The sequence below is a fragment of the Tenrec ecaudatus genome, chromosome 8 (genome assembly GCF_050624435.1).
Source record: "Tenrec ecaudatus isolate mTenEca1 chromosome 8, mTenEca1.hap1, whole genome shotgun sequence".
In the NCBI taxonomy this organism is placed as follows: domain Eukaryota; kingdom Metazoa; phylum Chordata; class Mammalia; order Afrosoricida; family Tenrecidae; genus Tenrec; species Tenrec ecaudatus.
Genome location: NC_134537.1, coordinates 38577480 through 38600909, shown reverse-complemented (window position 1 = coordinate 38600909; position 23430 = coordinate 38577480). Strand labels below are relative to the sequence as shown.

The following is a 23430-nucleotide window of genomic DNA, read 5'->3' as shown; positions in this document are numbered from 1 at the left end:
TTTTTAACAAACCAACCATATCACCTTCAAAATATTCTCCATTACACTTAATACATTTGTCAAATCTGAGATTCCATTCTTGGAAAGAGTTTTCAAACACAGATGACAGCTCCTCCCTCATTTTTTTAACCTCTTCTGCGTCATCAAATCGTCCTTTCATGTCCCTCTTCGTTCTCAGAAACAAAAAGAAGTCTCACGGTGTGAGGCCAGGTGTGTAAGGCGCGTGGGGCAAGAGAGGCAGGCTGCCTTTTGCCAGAAACTGGCACACTGAGATGGCTGTGTGAGCAGGTGCACTGTCGTGGCAAAGCAGTCCCTTGTCTGCCACAAATCAGGCCTTCTTTGTCACACACTGTTGGGCAGTTTTTTCAGACCCTCTAAATAGGAAGCTTGATGGACAGTCTGACCTGGTGGAATGAACTCCAAGTCAACATTTCATCTGTTCAGGAAAGTTGACGGATGTCCAGAATGAGGTTGCTCATCAATTGACATTTCACGGTTTTTTGAAATGAGAAAACCACTCAGACACTGGAGTTTTTCCACATAGCGCTGTCCTTGTAAGCTGTGTTCAACATCGCAACCGTTTCTGCGGAGTTTTTCCGAAGCAGGAAACAAAATTTCACAGCTACAGGCTGTTCTCTGAAATTAACCATCACAAAAATAAGATTCACGTGAAATCGCTTTTTACCAAAAAATTCACTCTGACCAGAGAGAACCTTCCCAGGTGATGTCAGTGGGTACACTAACTCCACACTGCTCAGCGTAATTTCACTTTGGGGGTACCTATTCTATGTTAAGTAGTAGTAAACATATTACTGCCAGATACGTATATAACTTATAAGCATATATCATATTATAAACATTTCATAAGGATTATTGATATGTCCATGTGAAAACATTTTTAGCTGTCATAATGATTAACTGAAATCATATTTAATTTTCCTTAAGAACTGTATTTTCATATTTTAAGAGGCTACCTACAGAAAAAATTGATAGTCTATATTGTATATTTAAATTTTTATTTTTATATAAAGTACAGAAAAATTATATTTTCATTTGGATAATCTATGTTATTGGCACCAACCTCTTTCTTCATGAGTATGGACTGTCCTAAAGATAGATGAAAAAAAAAATATTTTTTTTGCTAGAAAAGTATTAAATAACAAAGTGGACAGAAATTTAAAGGTTGTGTGTGCACCCCCCTTTTTTATGTTTGTGGACTAGGGTATTTCAATTGAATTTAGTGTTCTTTTTCTTTTCCTGCCACCCACATCTATGCCACCCCCAAAACACACAATGGTTCTGAGCCCCCAGGGTCAGTGACTCAAGAAGTTTTCATAAATTATGCTCTATTATGTTCATGGATATATTTGTAGCACATTAAATGCATAAGTAGAACTATCTTCTGCCAGACCTTTATAGATTCGTAAGTGTAGTTCCATTCACCTTCCAACACCTGTTCAGCTCACATGTCTACGTGTGTATCTACTCGTAGACCCCTGCTATTACAGGACTGTGTGTACAGTAGTATAGACCCGTGATGCCCTTTAACTCTGTACTCCTCCCCCGATCTTCCTTTTCTAATATTTCATTTTTAATTCGTTATTTTAGTGTCTGGGGAAACAGTTTACTTTTATTTCTGTTTTTAGAAGCTGTATGCTCCAGGCAGATTCTGAAAAGCTGCGCCAGGCATGGATTAAGGCTGTTCAGACCAGTATTGCCACGGCTTATAGAGAGAAGGGGGATGAATCAGAGGTTTGTAAACCATACTGAAATGACAAATACTATGTTGCTAATATAATTTTAAAATCTAGGTTAAATTTTCTTGATTTTCTTTATTTCTCTTGATTTTTGCCTATAATTTTAGTGTTTGAATATGTCTTCTAGATTTGGTGTAAAGATTTTGATGTTTGGCTCATAATAAAACAATGGATGTTAATGATGTGAATAATAAAATAATGAGTGTTCAGGGCATTTAAATTGAAAACTGAGTAAAAAGCAAAAGAAAGAAAGGACAACATTGTTTCTTAGCTGATGGTTAAGAAGCGTGGTATGGAGCCTGTGAGTTCATCCTCACAAAGAGTTTCACAGCTATTTTGAGCAAGGCCACCAGTAAATCTTGATGATAGAACTCACCACTCTTGGAATCTAGCATGACTGTCTTTTGGCTTAAGGATAGACAACTCTCAGGGACGTGGTAGGCAGACTGAATTGCTCTCTATATTCGATCCTCAAGTGTAGCTTGGCCAAATTCCTGCTGCCAGCAGTCGATCAGATCAGATTCTTTCCCAACAGGAAACACGAGTCCTCAACTGATCCAAGGATCCAGGGCAGAGAGAAGCAAGCAGGAATGTCATTGGGGCCAAATTCATGCGGACATTGTTGAGTGCATTAGCAAAGGGCATCTTGTGGAGGTTGTTCTAACTGTGTTGGTCATCGCTTGAATTCTGCTCTAATTGGGACCAGTTTTCCTCGCAGCTTGTTCTCCAGTTAGTTATACTCCTAATGACTAGACAGTAAAATACTGGTTTGTTACGCTTTACCTGTCTTTAAGCAGTAAGACTTTAAAAAAATCATTTTATTGGGGGCTCAAGCACATTTGTTGCCATCATCATTTTCAAAACATTTCTTTCGACTTGAGCCCTTGGTATCAGCTCCTTATCCCTGCCCCCTCCATGAACCCTTGATAATTTATAAATTATTATATTTTCATGTCTTACACTGACTGATGACTCCCTTCACCCACTTTTCTGTTATCCCTACCCTTGCGAGGGGGTTATTTGTAGATCATTGTGATCGGTTCCCCCTTTCTCCTCCCACCTTCCCCTTACCCTTCGGGTAACAGTAACACTTTTTATATGCCATAGAGAACTTCGTATTTCGCCATTATTCCCATGTGCATACAAATTCTTACTATATAATATCTTTCTTGTTGATATATACCAAAGGTTTCCAAATATATTTGACCTATCACCCCCTTTTTCAAGAAATTACTCAACAGCAACTAAAAGCTTTTATGCTCTAGTCCATAATACAGGATAACATGTAGGGTCTGCTTTTGCAGCCTATTTGGATCCTTCCAGGCCCCTCCACCCAGGTAGCAGGACTGTCCACTTTGGGAAACACTGATACGGACTTTGCTTGGGCACTTAAAAAAAATAACTATTTACCACCCAAATTTTGCTTTTCTCCCTGCTTACATGAGTAGCACATGATGTTTTAGACATTGTGTCTTCTGTTGGTTCAGTCTTAATTTGATCTTTTCTTTAGTATTCACCTAAGTAAACATTAGTATTTACTGTGTCTTTTTTCCCTAGTTATTCAAGTTCACTGCTTTAATTAAAGCAGGGTGCTTTTAATTTATTGAATACTCTGGCAAGAACTTGGCATAGAGAAATGATCATTTATTTTAGTCATGAGTCTTAATGCCCTTGTGCCTGCTCTTGTCTTCTACTTTGCACATCAAGCTAGTGTTCCCTTCTTTTCTCTGTTGCATCAGTTGTGATGTATGATTTTACATGTTTATATATTTCCCCCTACTAGACAAAAGTCCTATTGATAGCAGACCTGTATTGAAGACCCACATGGTGGTCTTTAATAACTTATCATTTGGTGCTTCTGTTAAGAGCATAGGAACCCTTTCGGTGTAGTGATTACACATTGGGTGATCCACAAGGTCACCTGTTCGAAACCACCAACCTCTCCTCAGGAGAAAGATGGGAGTTTCTACTCCTGGAAACAGTTACAGTCTCAGGTGGGAGCATTAGAATTGATTGTGATGATGTATATATAATTCTTTTAAAAAGTGATTTAACTATAAAAGTCTGATATGTGAATATTATATCAAGAAAACTAAACAAAAAAAAAAGAAGAAAGAAAAGAAACCAAAGTTGATTACTTACCATGATGGAGGAGGAAGGGTTGTTGTTTAGGGGGCATTGAGTTTATGTTAATGGAGGTGGAGTAATTTGGAAAAGGATATCAACAATGGTACAATACAAAGAGTATTATCAATGGCACTGAATTATACAAGAGGATACCCCCCCAAAAAAAGACTCCCCCCCAATGCTATGTACTATATATACTCGAGTACAAGCCAACCCAAATGTGAGCCGAGGCACTTAATTTTACCACAAAAAATGCATTAAAAAATGTGCCCCACAACTTGGCTTATACACTACGGTATTTACATTTTTTTAAAACAAAACAACCATATCATCTTCAACGTACTCTTCATTGCACTTAATACATTTATCAAATCTGAGATTCCATTCTATTCTTGGAAACATTTTTTCAAACTTTGGATGGCTGGCAGCACCTCCCATGTTTTTTTCTTCTCCTCTTCTGTGTTGTCAAAGCACTGTCCTTTGGTGTCCCTCTGCATTCGTGGAAACAGAAGTCGCAGGGAGTGAGGTCAGGTGGGTCAGGTGTGTGGGGCAAGAAAGGCAGCCTGGTTTTTGCCTCACACTGGCACACTGAGATGGCTGCATGAGCAGGTACATTGTTGTGGTGGCAAAGCCAGTCCCCGTCGACCACAAGTCAGGCCTTTTTTGTTGCACACTGTTTTGCTATCTTTTCAGAACCTCTAGATAAAAAGCCTGATGAACAGTCTGGCCTGGTGGAATGAACTCCAAATGTACTACAAGTCAACATTTTTGCCCTTTTGGGAAGTTTAGGGATGTTCAGAATGAGGTTTTTTATCATTTGAAGTTTCACCTTTTTAGAAATGAGAAAACCACTCAGATTTTTGAGATTTTCCTATAGTGTTGTCCTTGTAAGCTGTGTTCAATATCACAGCAGTTTCTGTGGCATTTTTCCGAAGTAGGAAACAAAATTTCACAGCAAAACACTGCTCTCATAAATCAGCCATCAACAAAACAAGGTTCAGGTGAAACTACTTTTATGGAAAATTCACTGTGACCAGAGAGAACCTCCCCAGGCAACACCACTGCATGCACTAACTCAGAGCAAGTTGCTTGATGGTCCCCTAGTGGGAAAAATGTGTACTATGAAACTCCGCCCAGCGGAGCTTTTTCCTGTTTGTTTGTTGGTTTGTTTTTAGCGGTGGTGGGGGGACAGACCCCTCGTACATGTAGAAGTTGTTGAATTGGAGCATGTTTTGTTGTATATATATATTTGCCACAATTTAAAACATTAAAAGAATAATTGCATGAATAACAATGAGTACAAGGAAGAAGATAATGTTCTAGAATTGATTGTACCACTTGCCTTGGTATGACTGAATTATTGAATTGTTTGACATGTGGATGAAGTGACAATAAAAGTGTGTTTTTTTAATAATATAAAAAAGAAAACCATTACAATCTTGTCAGGGTACCTGCCCTAACACATCATCACGGGTCCGGTAGGCACAATTGTACAGTGATAATAAGTAAAGATTATAAAGTCACAGAGAGCATGAGAGATAGAAGAGAGATTGAAAAATGGAGTCAGACACAATACATGATAGCAATGCTCACTTCAGCCCCACTTGGTCGGCCCACGTGGAGAGAGATATTTATTGCTAACCAAAGATTTTATCTTCTCTGGGTACATGCAAGCCCCCTAATTACAGGAAAGGGTGTGCTATAGTTAATACAGTAATGGGAGGGGGTGATCTAGGGCTATCCATGTAATAGGAAGGGGAAGTATTGGGAGTATACATGTGATAAGATGGGCGGATCCTAGATTCAGGAAGGCAGCCTAACTCTGGATGCCACTGAGCTGGTTTGGCCTGTTCTCTGACTCATTATAGAAACCATTATCAGTATGGTGTACAACTCCACCTACAGGTACTAAATCGATGACTGTGAGCCTTTAGGGAGAAGCAGCCCATTGCCTTTAATAGCAGGGAGCGGTCCCTACCAGTCCAGACAGTTTTTTGACAGCTGACTGCCTTCAGGGAGGTAACTTGACCTTCATTTACCATTAGCTGCAAGCAGTGTCCTAAGTCTTAACATATTTGGGGGAGACGATTTGGGAGAACTCTTTCTGTTTCCCACACAATCTCAGAAATTCACAGGGGCAGTTCTACCCTGTCCTATAGCGTTGCTGTAAGTCAGCATCCATTTGAAGGCAGCCAGTTTTTGGTTTGGAATTTGGCTAGGAGCATGCAACTTCATTTTGTTTTGTTTTCCTTTTTAAATACATTTTCTTAATTCTTTTAGAAACTGGATAAGAAGTCATCTTCATCCACAGGAAGCCTAGAATCTGGGAGTGAATCAAAAGAAAAATTGCTGAAAGGAGAGAGTGCATTGCAGCGAGTCCAGTGTATCCCTGGCAATACCAGCTGTTGTGACTGTGGCCTGGCGGACCCCCGGTGGGCCAGCATCAACCTGGGAATTACCCTGTGCATCGAGTGCTCGGGGATCCACCGGTGGGTGGCCCTGCCCAGGATGAGAGAGGACTTCTTTTGCACAGACACAGTGTGGCTTTTGTCCCATTGTAGAACTCTTTTTCCACCTTCCCTATGGAAGTGCCACTCTCTCTCTGCTCCCTTCACAAAGGGGTTCGAGTTCTGGTTTGTAGAGTACGTGTGAGGGATCTGGCATATACCTTTGGTTATTAATCAGAAAATAGGTCCCTATTTATATTTGTGTTGAGGGCTATCTGAGAGACTGTGTCATAGTGAAAACGAAAAGGAATTGATAATACAAATGGAGCAGATACTTGAAAGCTTTATATATTAATGCATTTTTCCTCTCTCTTAGGAGTCTTGGAGTTCATTTTTCAAAAGTCCGATCTTTAACTTTAGATACTTGGGAACCTGAACTTTTAAAGGTAAAGTAAATCTTTGCACTAACTTATTTTTAAGGTTTTGCATTAAAAAATCTGAGTTTAGAATACTTGCAGGTTTATGGCTTTCTCATTTAACAATGAGTAAATTGTATTGGATCACGTCTGAGGCTATTTTGGCAAACCTGGTGGGTGCTTTTACGTGTTTTTACACTGAAAAGTGCCCATAGCACCCCTAACTATAACAGAGTTCACCTTCTAAGGAAATCAAGCATTATTCATTTCTTTTGTTATTGCATTAAAAATAATTCTAGGTTCTCCCCCTCAATTTTATTCTTTCATAATTATGTAGATTCTCGTTTGAAAGTATGTAATATATTGCTATAGAGAGTTTCATAAAGGTCCCTTCGGGGAAGGCTAGAAGAAAGACTAACAGTATAAACTTTCAGTGATGTAGCAGGGTCCTCCTTCAAAGGGACCTGGCCTTCCCCTCATTCAAAGGGTGTGGGTCTGTAAACTGCTCAGGTCCGGGAATTGATTGAGTGACCGTGACTGTCTATTCTGCTGTTCACCTGATCTAGCATTCTTCTGCCTGTACAGATCACGTAAATATTTAGTAGGTTCCCATCTATTTCACTCCTAGGGACACTGGCTAAGTAATCGATGTCGTAATTCCACATGAGGCAGGTTGCTTTGATTACTATGGAAACCTTGCTGTCTAATATAACCATACCCACCCTGTCTCTGTTGATTCAGTGCTGACACCTGCCCTCTACCACCACAGGGCCCAATCAGCTCCATTGTAGGCAAATGTCGGAGTTCACTTAAGGCAGTGCCCACTGTTAATCTGGAGGTACATAAAATAGCAATCACAGGGGTCTTCGGAGATGCTGGAGCACACTTCACAAACTTGTTCCTTATGGTTGTGGCAAAGGATATGCCCTCAGGAAACCCCTTTTTTGGATCTATGGGAGTATCCTGAGAGAGCCATTCCAACATACCAATTTCCCTAAGCTTTTGGATGCCTTCTCCTACAGCACTGGTTCTCAACCTTCCCGATGCTGCGATACTTCATGTTGTGGTGACCTCAACCATAAAATTGTTTTTGTTGCTCCTTCATAACTGTAATTTTGCTACTGTTATAAATTGGGCAAGCCCTGTGAAATGGTTGTTCAATCCCCAAAGGGTCGCAACCCACTGTTCTACAGTGTACCAAGGTAGGTCAGGTATCTCATGTTGGGCTAATCTAGGCCATCTGGCAGCCCATGCTTCAGTGAACCAACTAAATAAGCTATTCGATCCTCTCTTAACCTCTCTCGCTGAGACATAGAAAGAAGAATCTGTGCTTAGGAGTCCCATATCCACAAACTCAGACTGGTCAAATGTCACATTCCTTGCGCCAGTGTCCCACACCCTTTATAACCATTCCCAGGGATAGTCCTCAGGCATCTGCTTGTACGTGTTAGAAAACTCGAGCAGATCTTTTTGAGAATAGTGCGCTTCTTCCTGGGTAGTCATCTCAATCTCACATTTAGGAGCTTTCTGAGCCTTTATTTTAGTTACAGGTCCAGAGGAAATAATGGGTGGTGAGGGTGTTTCCTGGGTGCTCTCAGCAATATCCCGTAAGGCAGGGGTGGCAAACTGGTGGCCTGCGGACCACAAAGGTACTTTTCTTGTGGCCCACAATGCTCTGAAATAAAATGAAAATAGAAAAAATTGTTATGAAGAAAATAGCGCTTAGGGTAGATCAAGGCAATACAGTACACGCAATTCCCTAGTTAACCCTTTAACTACTAAAAATGAGTAAAATCACAAAATCAAAGTTGCTCATTTTCATTGAGTTTGACACCCGTGTTGTAAGGCATCTCCCCCAGGCAATGCTACAGATGCAGCCCCACCTGACATTTCAGCTTCAACAGTTTGGTTAATCTGCTCAGGTGTGGCTTGTTTTAATGATAGTGGATTAATCCCCTCAGCTGGGAGGGGTGTATCTATTGACTGGAGTGGCTCAATCATTCTAGGGACACAATATCCTCCTCTTCTGGATCATCAGCCCATATGTTCCCATCCCATGTTTTTCAGGGTCCCAGCTTTTTCCTAACAATGCCTTTACTTTAGTATCAGACACTGCTTATGTTGTAATCAAGCCATTCATATAATGAGACTCTGGACCTGGTTCTCAGCAATGTCAGTTCTATTACTAGAGAAGGGAAGGCTCTCCTTTGTAGCACATGCAGAAGCTTTTAGGTCTGTTATTCTGCACTTGCGACATGCTTCTGAGATTCTGAGACCCTCCCTCTCCTTAATCACAGTTTCCATGGTAAGACGCACCAGCCAACCAGCTTCCCTGTACTTGTCGTCCTGACAAAACTGCTGGAAAATATCAAACATACGCTCACCCAGAGCCTCTCCTCTAACCAGCACCTCATCTATTGGTGGTGATGCTACAGATATTCGTGTTGCTATTTCACCCCATGGATCAGTAGGAGTGGCAGACTGACCCATGCTTGGGGTACAGACAGCATTAGCAGTGCTGTGAAGCCTTTTCAGGCTGCAGAGCCAATTTAAGAAGTCCATATTCATGATCTTGTTTCTCTAGAACAGGGGTCTTCAAACTTTTTAAACAGGGGCCAGTTCACTGTCCCTCAGACCTATTGGAGGGCCGGATTATAGTTTTAAAAAAAACTATGAACAAATTCCTATGCACACTGCACATAACTTATTCTGAAGTAAAAAAATAAATGGGGTAAAAACACCAGGCGGGCTGGATAAATGTCCTCAGCAGGCTGTAGTTTGAGGATGCCTGCTCTAGAACTACTCCTGGTACCAATTATGTTAGACAGGGTTCTCTAGAGAAACATCAAGGCATTTATGATGATAGATATACACAACATAAGAAATAAACAGCTAATTAGTCTATAGGGCAGTACAAATGACTCAGTGCAACTCACTTCCATGAGACAGCTAATACTCTGCAGTCCTTCAGTCTTGAGGGCCTCCAGGTACAAGTCAAGGATGCAGACAGCTGAGTCCTGTGTAGAGCAATTCAGGCAATCTGCCACAGGTAGCAAACAGCAAGGCAGGTCACCAACTGTCAGCCAGATGACAGGGTCCGACAGTCCCCAGCTCAAGCAATGTATACTCTCGAAGGAACCGCAAACTACAGTGACACAGTTCATGGGTTGGGTGCCCCACAGGTAGTGTAGCTTGTAAGTTGAGACAGAGAACCAGCTAAGGCAGCCATACACGTGTTCAATCATCAAAGAGCAAGAGACAAGACAGATGAGGCTTGCCAAGTCATTTATCTCTCTGCCCTTCAATTAATCCCACATGCGTTCATTGGCCAGGTTGGCACAATAAACCTACCTATTACACTTACTGCCCTGCAACTTGTAACTTATTGAAATGGCTTCAGTCTTTTCTCACACTAACAACAACAAAAACTCCACCAAATCCGCTGCCATCAAGTGCATTTTAACTCAGAGCGACGCTATCTGTATAGGGCTTCCAAGACTAAAAGGAGCCCTGGTGGCGTAGTGGTTGCACATTGTGCTGCTAATCACAAGTTCAGCAGTTTGAAACCACCAACTGCTCCTCCGAGAAAGACAGGGATTTCTACTCCCACGAAGAGTTGCAGTCTCAGAGACCACAGGGGCGGTTCTACCCTGTCCTCTAGGGCTGCTAGGAATGGTCATTGACTCGATGGCAGGGAGGTTTTTTGCGTGTTTTTTTAAGATTATAAGTCTTTGGTATAGAGGCCAGCTTCATTTTCCTTCCATGGAGCAGCTGGTGGGTTTGAGCTGATGACCTTGTGGTTAGCAGCCTACTCCGGAACCCACAGCAGCAGCATCACCAGGACTTCGATGAGTGCACTGAAGGAAGATCCAGTAAGAGCTGTGGGCACCTATTCTGATTCACTTACACTTGTGCAATAGAAACCTTTCCTTAAAAGGGACATAATTGGGAGACGCATAGGTAAGCACTTGGCTTAACTGGAAAGTAAGTAGTACAAACCCACAGGAGAAAGACGTGACATTCCGCTTTTGTAAGATTACAGCCTGAGAAATCCTATGGGCAGTTCTCCTCTGTCCTGCATTATGTTAAGTTTACTATTGTTTCCTTTAACTTTTAAACTTGTGAAGGTAGAAATTGCATAATATGCACGAAGAACTATTTAGTCATACTTGTTTTGAGGATTAAGAGCACACACACACACATATATTTTGATTTATGACTTACTTTTCTTCCATACAGCTTATGTGTGAATTGGGGAATGATGTTATAAATCGAGTTTATGAAGCTAAAGTGGAAAAAATGGGGATAAAGAAACCACAACCAGGACAGAGGTACTACTCCAGTTGTTCTAATGTGTTACCTTTTTTTTTCTAACCAGGAATATAGTGATAATTTGATGTAATTATGATGAATAAATAATAATGAAGTAGAAGAGTGTCTAGAAGTGATCATTACTGCTTCTGTTCCAATAGGGAAACATCTTTCTTGGGCATGTTAATTAGATAGTTGTATTTTATTGAGAAGATCATTAATTATAATCTCTAAAAGATTGAAAATCTTAAAAATTGAGATACTGCATAGAAATGTGAAAGTTTTAGGGATTAAAGTGGGACAAAGTTCTGTTAGTAGCAGGCCTTTAAAAAGAGATACTCTGTTCACTAATGTCTTTAAGGATCAAGTTTCTACTACCTACAATGAATAATTTCACATTATTTGACTTAGTTTAGCAAATATTTGTTAATCACATACCTTATGCATGACATAATGATGTTGAAGAATGAAAAAATGAAGATTAGCTTTTGGTAGAGAAGAATGCTTAATTGCTGTATTTGAAATTATACACACACACACACACCAATTCATAGTGATCCTATAGGACAGTATAGAACTGCCCCTTAGGGTTCCCAAGGCTTTCATCTTCACAGAAGCAGACACATCTTTCTCTCATGGAGTGAGTGGCTAGTGGGTTTGAACCATCTACTTCTTGCTTAGCATCCAAACACTTAACCACCGTGTCACCAGACCAAACTCTCATATATATGAGGGTAAGTAAGAAAGTATTGATACTAGTGTCCTGGTTCACATATGAATGAGCTTATTCCAAACAAAACATGTTTAAACATATCTCTGCAATCACAGATAAGTTCTTGTAATGCAGCAGGTGTCTTAGTCTCATTAGAGACAGAAAGAGGTCTGACAGGGAAGGCAGAGAGGGGGGGGGGTTCCCCAGGCCCTGGTTAAGAGAAGACCTTGCCTCCAGAAGAAGGCACCATCAGCCTGTGACCCGACCCCACACTTCCTTATATCTTCACGTTGGCATACCACACTATCCACCATGAAAATACAGCTGGAACAGGAGAGGGAGGGAGGGAGGGAAGGGACTCCATGGATGGAAAAGGGGTTGGCATTTTGGGAAACTAGGCAGTCCTCCCCTGGACAGTGGTGGGGACTGAGCTCTCCTGAGGTAGTATGCAGAGGATGGGGAGGTGGCAGTGGCAGGTGACCTCAACAGAGAACTTTCAGGACATTCACTGTACAGGTGAGGAGGGTGAGGTGATGTGGTTATCCTCTATTTTCACATAACGGCCTGATTTTTTTTTTATCTTAACCAAGTCTATAAGGAGTAGGTTTATATTCTAGCATTTTAAAGCTTTGCCTTATGAAAAATGTGGCTATCAGTAGTTATATGTTGTGGGGTTTTGTTTTTTACATTTTTTCCTCTGAGTAAATATAGAAGTAAAGTTAATTGCTTGAGATTTTTATACTCTTTGGCAATGTTTTTCATTCTGTGAAAAGCGTGAGGAAAACGCAATAGAAATGAACGAGCACAAGAATTAAGAGAATAAAAGAAGAGTACCATGTGAACCTTTTGATTTTTCCAATTATGTTGTTATGTGGATTTCAGCTCACTGTAAAGTCATAGGCCATTAAACATTGGGAAGCAACTTATGCTGCATAGTAGCACAGATTCGCTTTTAACCAAATCTGTGTTTAGTGACTTTCTTTGAAAATAGTCAATATGTAATGATTCTTTTCTGTATTAATCATGCTAAGGGATATAGCAGAATCTCATGTCATTTTTTTATATACCAGACAGGAAAAAGAGGCATATATCAAAGCAAAATACGTGGAGAGGAAATTTGTGGACAAATATTCTGTGTCGTCATCACCTCCTGAGCAGGAAAAGCAAACTGCCTCTAAAAGTTTGGAGGAAAAGAGGCTAAGCATTTCTAAACTGGCACCAGGAGACCAAATCAGAGTCGCCGCCCAAAGCTCAGGTGTGACATCTTGTTTGTTGTGTATATAGACACATATATATTTTTTAATAAATATTTTTAAGGCTGAAAATCACATTTGTATTTTCTGAATTAATAGCCAATGTAGATGTTTATGTATGTAATGTTAAAAACATTTTTCCTTACATATATTTTAAGGAAATAACTAGATTTCAATGTCTTTAGGACAGTTTAGTTTAGCTAGTGCCACAGTCATTCCCATTGCTAGGTACTATGCCTTTATAGACTCAGGAATAATGCTGCATAAATGCAAGGGGAGTTGGGAAATAAAAGTCTACCATGCCAGAGACCCCTAAGTATCTTATTAACTACCTATTCTCCTTCCTCTTTTTCCTCCTCCATTTTCCCAATAACGTTTTTTTCCTGCCCTTTTCCCTTCTTACTGCCTGCTTTGTGCTTTGCTAACTTGCATGTCCCTAGTGGTTGCTGTTAATAGCGACGAGGCCAGGCGGGAGTCTCTGTTCTGTCCTGATGAGCTAGATTCACTCTTCTCCTACTTTGATACTTCTTCAAAACTGCGTAGTAGTAAGTACTGCTCTTGTGGAGCATTCCAAGTCTGTGCCAGTGGTCATTGTGCGGTGTGGCCATTTCTCTAGATGTTTCTCATTGTCTCAGAATTGCACCCTTTCTGTCATCCAATAAATTAAACTTTACTGTGTCCGACATATCATGGGGCATGATGCCATGTGTTACAAATCTGGAAATGTTTATTTTCAGGCTTTGGCATGATTCCCATCTTGATAAGTAAAGTGAAAAGGGATTAAAGTTGTATTGGATGCATTCCACTGGTGGTGGCTAAGTCTGCACTGATGTGTACAAACTTGCTTCAAAGCCTGTTGTTTGTGGGACATTATTCTTGAAATGATATGAGCTTTAATTACTACTGATTTTTCTTTGAAACAGTCAAAAGTAATGACAGTGGAATCCAACAGAGCTCTGATGATGGAAGAGAATCTCTACCATCCATGGTGTCAGCCAATAGTTTATATGAGTCGGGTGAGTGTCGGGGCTGGCCGATGCTAGTGGATATTATCTGCCAAAATGCCACGTCTCGCTGCAGTGGGTCCTAGAGGGAGTGGCTGGCCTACGAGAAGTAGCGCCAAAATGTGCACGCCAGTATTTCTGCTCTTCTTTTTTTGTAGGTCATGGTGAATTTTATTCTTTTTTTAAATTGAAAGATAATTTTATTGGGGGCTCTTACAGCTCTTATAACAATCCATACATCAGTTGTATCAAGCATATTTTACATATGTTGCCATCATTATTTTCTATAAATTTATTTTCTGTTGAGCCCTTGGTAGCAGTTCCTCTTGTTTCCCTCCTCTTCGCCCCTCGTGACCTCTTGATAAATTATAAATTGTTATTTTCATATCTTACCCCGACTGCCGTCCCCTTTCCCCCGTGGTTTCTGCTGTTTGTCCCCCCGGGGGTGGGGTGGTTATGTGTCGATTGGTTCCCCCTGCCTCCTCTTTTCGCCCCTCGCCCTGTACTCCTGGTATCACTACCATATTGGGAGGAGTCCTTTTCCAGGTGTCCATTCTTCAAGGTCTCACAGTCTCTGCCCAAGGTGCCCTGCCACTAGCTAAGGAGACTTTGATTCTAGATGGGAATATTAGTACTTGTATTCTCCTTTGTCTTCTGAAGAAAAAGTGAGCGGCGACTCCCTCCCTGTGGGTGTTTTCCTTCTGGTCCATGCTTATTCCTCTCGTCCTTCCTTCCGTGCTGCTCGGGTTTCAGAATAGCCAGGACAGTGCGAATCTGCTGGTTAGGGTTTTAGACCATCCTATGTGGAGAGTGAGGTTTGGCCTAGTAGTAAAATTCCTTCTGGGTTCTTGTTATTGCTTCTGAGGGTTTACATCCAGGTTTCTAGGAGTCTGTATGCCCAACTTTGATTCAATACATCGTAATTAATCTGCACATTGAGCACTGCACTAGACAAACTACTAAGGCCTGGTCTGTCAATCGAGGTCTTTATCCACGAGACTGCAGGTTGGGTGTTTGGGAAATGATGCTGGGTGAGTTGCTGATGGTTGGCATGACGGGGACCCCCCAGGTGCAGAGTAGAACTGCTCCGAAGGACTTGCAGGGCTGTAGTCTTTTGGAAACGCACTGTGCCAGGCTTGTCTTTCTGGGAATTGATGGATGGGTTGGGAGTCGAGGGCTTAACCTTTCAGTCTATGAGATAAAAGATCTCATGGGGACGTCAGACAGTGTAAGACATGTAAAAATAATAATAATTTATAAATGATCAAGTGTCATGAGGGAGGGGAGAGGGGGAAAATGAGGAGCTGATACCAAGGGCTCAAGTAGAAAGCAAATGTTTTGAAAATGATGATGGCAACAAATGTACCAATGTGCTTGACACAATGGATGGATGGATGGATTGCGATAAGAGTTATATGGGCCCCCGATAAAATTATATTTTTTTAAAAAAGGAAAAAATAATTCTAAGAGTAATTTAAAAAAGATTGCATGGGGGAAAAATGTCCATAAGCTTGTTATAATAACAGTGCTTTCATATGTTATAGTTTTCGTATTTTGATACAATTAAGAGCTCATTAAAATGTTTCATACATATTTACTATATTGAATTAGATTGATATCTACTCTAATTGTGGCTTTATGGGCAACACGCAAAGAGGAAAAGAAAAGGAACGTTACAAATGAGCAAAATTGACTCTGTCACTAGGTCCGCGGCTGTCCTTAGTTACCATCCACTCATTTCCAATTCATGTCGACCAGCTAGGTAGCAGAATAGACTGTGAGCTTTTGAGATCAGAGTCTGAGGTGCTTCTGGGTGGATATGAACTGCCAAGCTTTCAGCGAGGGAGCTGAAGGCTTTCACTGTGCAACCCAGGGTCTCTTTCTCACCTGCAAGTAGAAATGGCAGATTGATAGGTTGATGTGAAGGTGCCAGGGCTCTGGATGGATTGTGAAGAGGATGTGAGACGAGGGATATCATAACTGATGCCAGATGGGTCTTGACTGAAAAGAGAGAATGATAAACAGATGTTCGCTTGTGTTTTATTGACTGTGACCCACCATGTGGACCATGACAAACTGTGGATGTGCCTGGGGAAGAGTGAGAATCCCAGCCACTTCATTGTGCTCCGGTGGAGCCTCTGCCTACGTGAGTCAAGAGGCAATTATGTGAACAGAATAAGTGAATACAGTATTATTTAAAATCAAGAAAGGTATGCATTAGGGTTGTACCTTAAGTATTCAGTCCGTGCTGAGCAAGTAATCTGAGAAGCAGGACTAGATGAGGAAGAACATGGCACTGGGATTAGAGGAAGACTTAATAACAACCTGTGATACACCGATGGCACAACCTTACTTGCTGAAAGCAAGGAGAACTTAAAGGCATTTGCTGATGAAAATCAAAGAATGCACCTTTCCGTGTGGATTACAACTAACTGAAGGGGGAAAAAATCCCCACAACTGGACCAATAGACAACATCACGATAAGCAGAAAATATCCAAGTTGTTAAGGTTTCATTTTGCTTGGATCCACAATCAACACTCACGGAAACATCAGTCAAGAAATCAAATGGTGTAGTTCCTTGGGGAAATCTGCTGCTCAAGACCTCTTTGAAGTATTGAGGAAGGATCTCATGGAGGACTATGGTTCACCTGCCCAAAGGCACGGTATTTTGAATCACCTCATCTGCATATGAATGCTGGGAAATGAATAAAGAAGACCCTTGAAGAATTGATAGATTTAAGTTATTCTTTGTTTTCGGTAAAGAATATTGAAAATACTGTGGACTGCTAGAAGAGCAAAGCTGGTCAGTCTTGGAAGAAGCAGCAAAGATGGCAAGAATTCCTCTCCCATGCTTTGGGGAGCTTATCAGGAAAGACTTTTGCCTGGAGAAGGACATCAGTATGATTGGTAAAGTAGAGGGTCAGTAGGAAAGATGAATTGACACTCTGGCAAAGCAGTGGGCTCAGTAATTGTGAGGATGGCCCAGGGCGGGGCAATGTTCTGTTCCACTGTACGTAGCATCGCCATGAATCAGAATTGACTCGACACCACTCAACACAGCAACCGAGTCAAAAGTCTTTATCGATGAGGGGAGGGTTAAGAAAGTGAAGGTTAATGAGTGCATTCTAGCTAAAACAGTCCTAGATTCCCAAGCCCCAACCTGGGTCTCCCGGCTGTGCTATTCACTCACCACATAGCCACTGCTCTGCGCATCTCGTTCATGGTCTATAAAATGTGCATCATAAGGAGCCCGGGTGGTAAAGTGGGCTGAGTGGGGAGCTGCTTACTGAGAGATTCGTGTTTGGGAGTCAGATGAGGTAGACGCTCTGTAAAGATGGAGAGTCTCTGAAGCCCTAGGGAGGACGTCCATTCTGTCCTTCACAGGGCTGCTAGGAGTTGGAAGCTCCTCATCCATTGTGTGCTTTGAACATAATGTGGTTACTTCAGAATGGGAGCTGTAGGCGAAAAGCACTTAGATCCCAGTTTTCACTATTAAGTGTTGGCTTTTTGTGTGGTTCCAGAAATATTTCTCATGGATTTACTCTACCGCATTATCATCTTCGGTCACTACGTGGCTGATTATGCCCTGTAGTCCGCTGCTTTCACTTCCCAGCAAGAGCTTATTTTTACTGGTGTATTTCTGTTTGCTTTTCAGAAGGAGAAAGACAGGATTCTTCTGTGTATCTTGATTCTCCACATCTTAATCCAGGACTTCAGCTCTATAGGGCGTCATATGAAAAAAACCTTCCTAGAATGGCTGAGGCCTTGGCGCATGGTGCAGACGTCAACTGGGCCAACTTGGAGGAGAACAAAGCAACACCACTGATGCAGGCCGTGTTAGGGGTATGACTTTGTACCATTGAGTTCTCAGTGGCAGTAAAATGTTTTCGAAATCACTAGTCATGTGGAACGTAGCTTTGTTAGTAGTGTTAGTTTGCTGTAAGAGGTGAGTTGGGAAGTAGAAGAATCATAGTCCAGCTACTAGTGATTTCTGAGCACTGCATTCTATTATTTCAGCTCCCGTTTTTTCTTAGTGGAAGAAGATAATGGAAGTGCTGTGTTTTGCTAGATCACAAATGGAAAATTGAATTTTTCCTGGGAGTAATTGAGTTGGGTGGCATTTTCTCTTTTTGGAGAGTAAATTGGAAAGATTTAAGTAAATGTTTTTACCTTATTACATCATATTTTTAATATATTTTAAAATAGAGATACATTGTGGTTTCTTTGTGGTTTCTTTGTACATCATTATCCTCTTTTTCCTCCTCAAAGGGTTCTTTGGTGACATGTGAGTTCCTCCTGCAGAATGGTGCTAATGTGAACCAAAGAGATGTGCAAGGGCGAGGACCACTGCACCACGCCACTGTCTTAGGGCACACGGGGTAAATTTAATGATAGTGCTTTGGTATTCATGTACCTTTTATTGGAAAAATTGTTTTAAAATAAGTGTTTACTTTTTACTCAGATTAAAGCCATTAAGTGAACTTTGTAAAGTGATGTATTTCTAGGACTTTGTAATGGAATTTGAAATAAAATAAAATTTTTAAAAAACTAACTCAGGTCCAAGAGTTGAGCTCTCAGTGGAGGGTGAGTAGTAGACCCTGATCACCTAGGCCACAGCCTCAGCAGCAACAAGATAAGGGGCAAGATGAGAAGTGATGAAGTCCTATTCTTCCTGACATAAAACTGGGAGTTGGGGGAAGCAGGAATCCTGCGTTGTTGGCTGAAGCAGTCTGGGGTGCAGTTTTTGCATGCTGGGCTGGCAGGTGGAGAAGAAGGAACCAGTCTTTGTTGAGATGCCAAACTCTTTCTTATAAAACTTTCATACATTTTCTGGAATAGCTGTTTCCTCATTTGCAGTTTGCGTTTGGGATCATTTCCAGAGGCTCTATTTATTGTTACTATTTTAAAAGTAATATTATGTTTTTGATGAAAGTTTGCACAATAAACTATGTTCCCAGTGTGGTAGTAGCATGTTGGGCTGCTAACTCACAGATCAGGCGTTCACCTCCACCTGCCACTCTGCAGGAGAAAGATGAAGTTTTTTGATTCCATAACAATTTCCATCCTCAGACACCACAGGGGCACTTCTAACCTGTCCTAAAGAGTTACTGTGAGTTGGAATTGGTCCCGTGGCAGTTGGGTTGGTATACCGTATATGCTCGAGTATAAGCTGAGTTTTCCAGCAGTTCTAATGCAGTTTTTGTGATAAAATTAGGTGCCTTGGCAGATATACTCGAGCATATATGGTGCAAATATTGCGTGACATTAGTTACATTTCCATAGTGTGTCAACATTTTCTTTAATTACTTTCTGGTTGTTTCATTTTCCCTACTCTTGTTCCCCCGCTTCCTTCTCACATTTGCTTTAGGGTAATTTTGAGCTTTTGATTTTATAAATAGGTTTTTAGTACAATAGTTATTTACGTGTGTACAAGTGTGATCTCATGGGAAAGTTTCATTTCGAGGTTTAGAGAGCTCTCGTTTCAGAGGAACCTTCTGGTCTTCACTGATTCACTAAATAGGTTTTTTTAAAAATTGAGTTCATTCCATCACATCTTTCCGCTTCTCTTTCAGCGTCCGTCAATACCGATCTGTGTAGAATGGTCTTTAGTGGTAGATTGGCGTCTAGTTCTTCTGGTGTCAGGTAAATGACACTAAACTAGTAAACCAGAAATCGTGTTTGTTTTTTGCAGTTTAAACAGTGAGATCAACTTATTGAAGGATGGGGTTCACAGAGCTCTTTTAAAAAAACCAAGGTCACAAAAGTGTTCATGAAATCTACCTTGTAACTATGTACCTTTGAAGCTGGAGAGGGCCAAACCCCTTCTCAGCGAACCCCATTTAGCAAAAGGATGTGTAACATCCAGCACACATCTGTTTTGGGAACTGCGCTTTCCAAAGTGTGCACTTGTCCCCAAATACACACCAGAGTATCCAAAATGACAGTACAGTGGGCAGAGCAATTCCCCCAAAAGGCTGCGCTCCCTGAGGTGCCTCTTCAGGAAGCCACTTTAATCTTGGGGGTTTTAAAACCATCTTCTTGGTTGAGTCAGTTTCATGTTCCCATTTTCATCTTCTTCGTAATTGGCCTGGTCTTTCTTCTTGGCGAACTTCTTTCCGATAGTCCCCCAGACTTTCGTACCTTCCAGCCACGTCTTCATCTGACACATCGACCTCCACTACTTTATCGTCAGCTTCTTGGGTGTTGCTCTTGGAGTTCATCTCAAGCTTTAATTTCTCAACTTCAGGATTAAATCCTCTGAAGGGCAGTCTTCCATAGAAAGTCTTCGCATAACAAAAGGCTCTGCTCTTCGATTATGAGGCTGTCTCTCTCTTTAAGCTCCGGCAGATCCAAGTAACAGCGATCTTTCCCTCCTTCCAGCTGCTGCTTGGTTTCAGAGTCTAGTCCTCTTTGCATAAACTTCATGCGCAGGAGATTCTTGGATAACTTGGGCTTGGCTGCCATGTTGCTTCTACCCAGCCACAAATCATGGCTTTTAACTCATTCCTTCATATTTCTTTTCATAAATTAAACACCTTTAAGTCTTCCTGTGGTACTACATAGCCTCCATTTACTCATGCTTATTTTCTCATTCCATTTTTGGTCTGCTTTTTTTTGAGTGTTTGTGGGAGGCATCAGGGGGATTACTTCCCTGTCTTTGCTTTTGTATTATCGTTAAGACAGTGTGACACCATAGCCTTTGCTTCTCTTCATTCCCAAATACTGACCTGGAGCGGTTGTTGTTTTGTGTAACTGCCACAGATATCTGTGTGTATATACTTGTATGACGTTCTTGAGGGTTGTTGTTGTTAGTTGCCATTCAGTCAATTCTGACTCACGGGAGGTCAAATAAGGTCATGTTCAATAGATATTTATAGAATGAATCTACTAATTCCTAAGGAAAGTGCTATTTAAGTTAGGTAATATTTTCATTGTTATTTTATGATGAATAGTAATTTTTTTCTCGTTTTAAAATACTGTTTCTTTAAACAGGCAGGTGTGTTTATTTTTAAAACGAGGTGCCAATCAACATGCCACTGATGAAGAAGGGAAAGATCCTTTGAGTATAGCCGTGGAAGCAGCCAATGCTGATATAGTAACCTTGTAAGGATTTCTCTTTTTACTTGAATCTTTCACGTACAATGTATTTCTTCAACAGGATGTTAACCTGGGGCTTCTTGCATATGTATCAGGTTTAAAAATAATATTATATACTACATGTTATATCCATCTCTACATTTTTTTAAAAGTATAAACTTTTGGGTCTTGCAATAGCCCGTACAAGTGTGAGAGAGGTATTGTTGTTGTCATTCTCATTTCACAAATAAGCCAAGCCAGAGGTCATGTCATTTGTAAACCTGTCTAAGATCTTACTGGCTAGTAAGTGGTGGGGTTGGGATCCAAACCCAGAAGTCTGACCTCCAAGCTTGTCTTCTGAGGCAATTCCTACTGCTTGCCCAGTAGACGAGGAACTCTGTGACTGCCCTAGAATGGGTTTGTTAACTCTCAATATAGTACTGGAGGGAGGATTTAGAGTGACAAGTCAGTGTTTTAGTTCCTCAAGATTTAGAGGATTCTATGATGTTAGTAACTGTTGCCCTTCAAAGTATTTTTCATAAAGAAAGAATTATTATAAAATAAAATCCTTGATTTTGAATAAAATTTAATGTGATATATTAAGGAAAGAAGTTTGAGGTTGTAATTAGATTTTAACCATAAATCACAGTTGTTTATCGCATTTGGAAGCTAGAACCGAGATCGGCATGTACATTTCAGTGTTATGTAGGAAGCCCTGGGAACACTTTGGTATTCTCATTGCATTCTTGTTTTCAGGGAGCCTGGCATTGATGCTCCTTGACATTTGAGTGGGTGTTGTTCCATCTCCCTTACGGAATCTCAGTCATTTACAAGAAAAATCCCGTCAGTTGACTTGAACCTTCAGAGCTTCCCAGAGTTCCTGACTTGCCATATGTCACCCCATCCTGACCCCCCGCCCAATCCACACCCAAACAAAACAAAGCTGCAAACAATGCTCTCCTTGTACTCTGTCCTTTCCTCACTGGAGGTAGTGGTTTTATGACAGAAACTATATATTGAAAAGTTTATAACTATTAAAGCCAATAGATTTAGGCGCAAAGAAAGAGAAGGTATTAAAGAGAGGGAAATAAAGAGGAATAATGTGGAGGTATGGCGTTTGGATGCAGTTTCCTAAGCAATTGTTGGGTGCTCATGACCCCCTTTCTAAAAATATGTCTATGCCCAAATGATAAGAAGCAACTTCTCTTAAAAATCTCCCCGAAGAAAAGGAGGGCAGACCAGTGATGAATGTGTACTTTGGCTGAGAGGAGAGATGAAGAGTATAGCAGTATTTGAAGGCGGGAAGTGCTCACGCTAGAGAGCTGCACTTGTCAGAGTGAGCGTGTGGGAAGAGGGAAGGCAATGGGCTACTGAAGACAAAATGCTGCTTCAAGTCAGCAAGAGTACGGGAGGGTTTCACTCTTCTAATTAAGGTGACATGTCTCACTGCTACCAGGGCTAGTAACCCGAAAGAGAATACACACGCAATATAGTAATCTTGGTGAAACATGAGTAATCTGTAGTCACTTAGTAGAAATTTTATAAATCAAAATATATTCCTAAGTTCCAAAGCATCTCTATTTAGAGACAACACACTCTATTTATAGACCTGGAACCACCTTCCTCAGGGTGAACCAGAGTAAACTTAAGGGCGATTGCTTCCACGTTGTGGAGACAATTATTCCAGCAGCTGGCTCTTAAGAAATGTGCCAACTGGTTGTAGACCCCAGGAGCTCGCTGGTGTTGGAGGAAGCAAGCTTCTGAAGGTGCTGCAGGGATCCTGCTTACACAGAGGCGAAATATATTTATCGGGAATCTTTGCGAGATAAAGGTGTTTAATTTTATTATTTTGTATCACATTGCTGGTTTGATAAGCCAAAGTACGGTTAATTTTAGTGGTGAACACTAGTAAATGCAAATTCTTTAGTACATGTATGATCTAATTTTATAATTATTAGTTAATGAACATTTGTATTATGTAACATCGTCTAAATAAATTGTTTTGTGTAATTCCAGGTTACGGTTAGCAAGAATGAATGAAGAGATGCGGGAATCAGAAGGACTTTATGGACAGCCAGGTCAATATTCTACTAATAACCATACCGAGATGCAGTATAAGAAATGCATTCAGGAATTTATCAGTTTGCAATTGGAAGATTCATAATTCTGTAGCAAACTAGCACAACTGGCTCAACACTATAGAGTTTTTCAAAGCTACTTGTAAATTGTGAGGTTCAGAGCAGTATACTGTACGTACTGAATTTTGGGGTGGCCGATTGCAAGCTCATTAAAGACCCACCCTCTTCCTATTGCAGTACACATTTA

The 23430-nt window shown here is 40.9% G+C and overlaps 1 protein-coding gene and 1 pseudogene across 1 annotated transcript in view; one reads left to right on the top strand and one right to left on the bottom strand.

Annotated features, from left to right (window-relative positions):
- The window catches only part of ACAP2 (ArfGAP with coiled-coil, ankyrin repeat and PH domains 2), a 141436-nt gene that overhangs the window by 108223 nt on the left and 9783 nt on the right, over positions 1–23430 (top strand). The window contains exons 13-22 of the mRNA XM_075556235.1: positions 1647–1752; positions 6165–6373; positions 6708–6777; positions 10987–11078; positions 12841–13025; positions 13947–14039; positions 17684–17871; positions 18298–18407; positions 21022–21132; positions 23122–23183. Of these exons, the coding sequence (XP_075412350.1) occupies positions 1647–1752; positions 6165–6373; positions 6708–6777; positions 10987–11078; positions 12841–13025; positions 13947–14039; positions 17684–17871; positions 18298–18407; positions 21022–21132; positions 23122–23183 (1226 nt within the window). The remainder of the gene's footprint in view (positions 1–1646; positions 1753–6164; positions 6374–6707; positions 6778–10986; positions 11079–12840; positions 13026–13946; positions 14040–17683; positions 17872–18297; positions 18408–21021; positions 21133–23121; positions 23184–23430) is intronic.
- Positions 20039–20493, bottom strand: LOC142454266 (M-phase phosphoprotein 6 pseudogene; annotated as a pseudogene).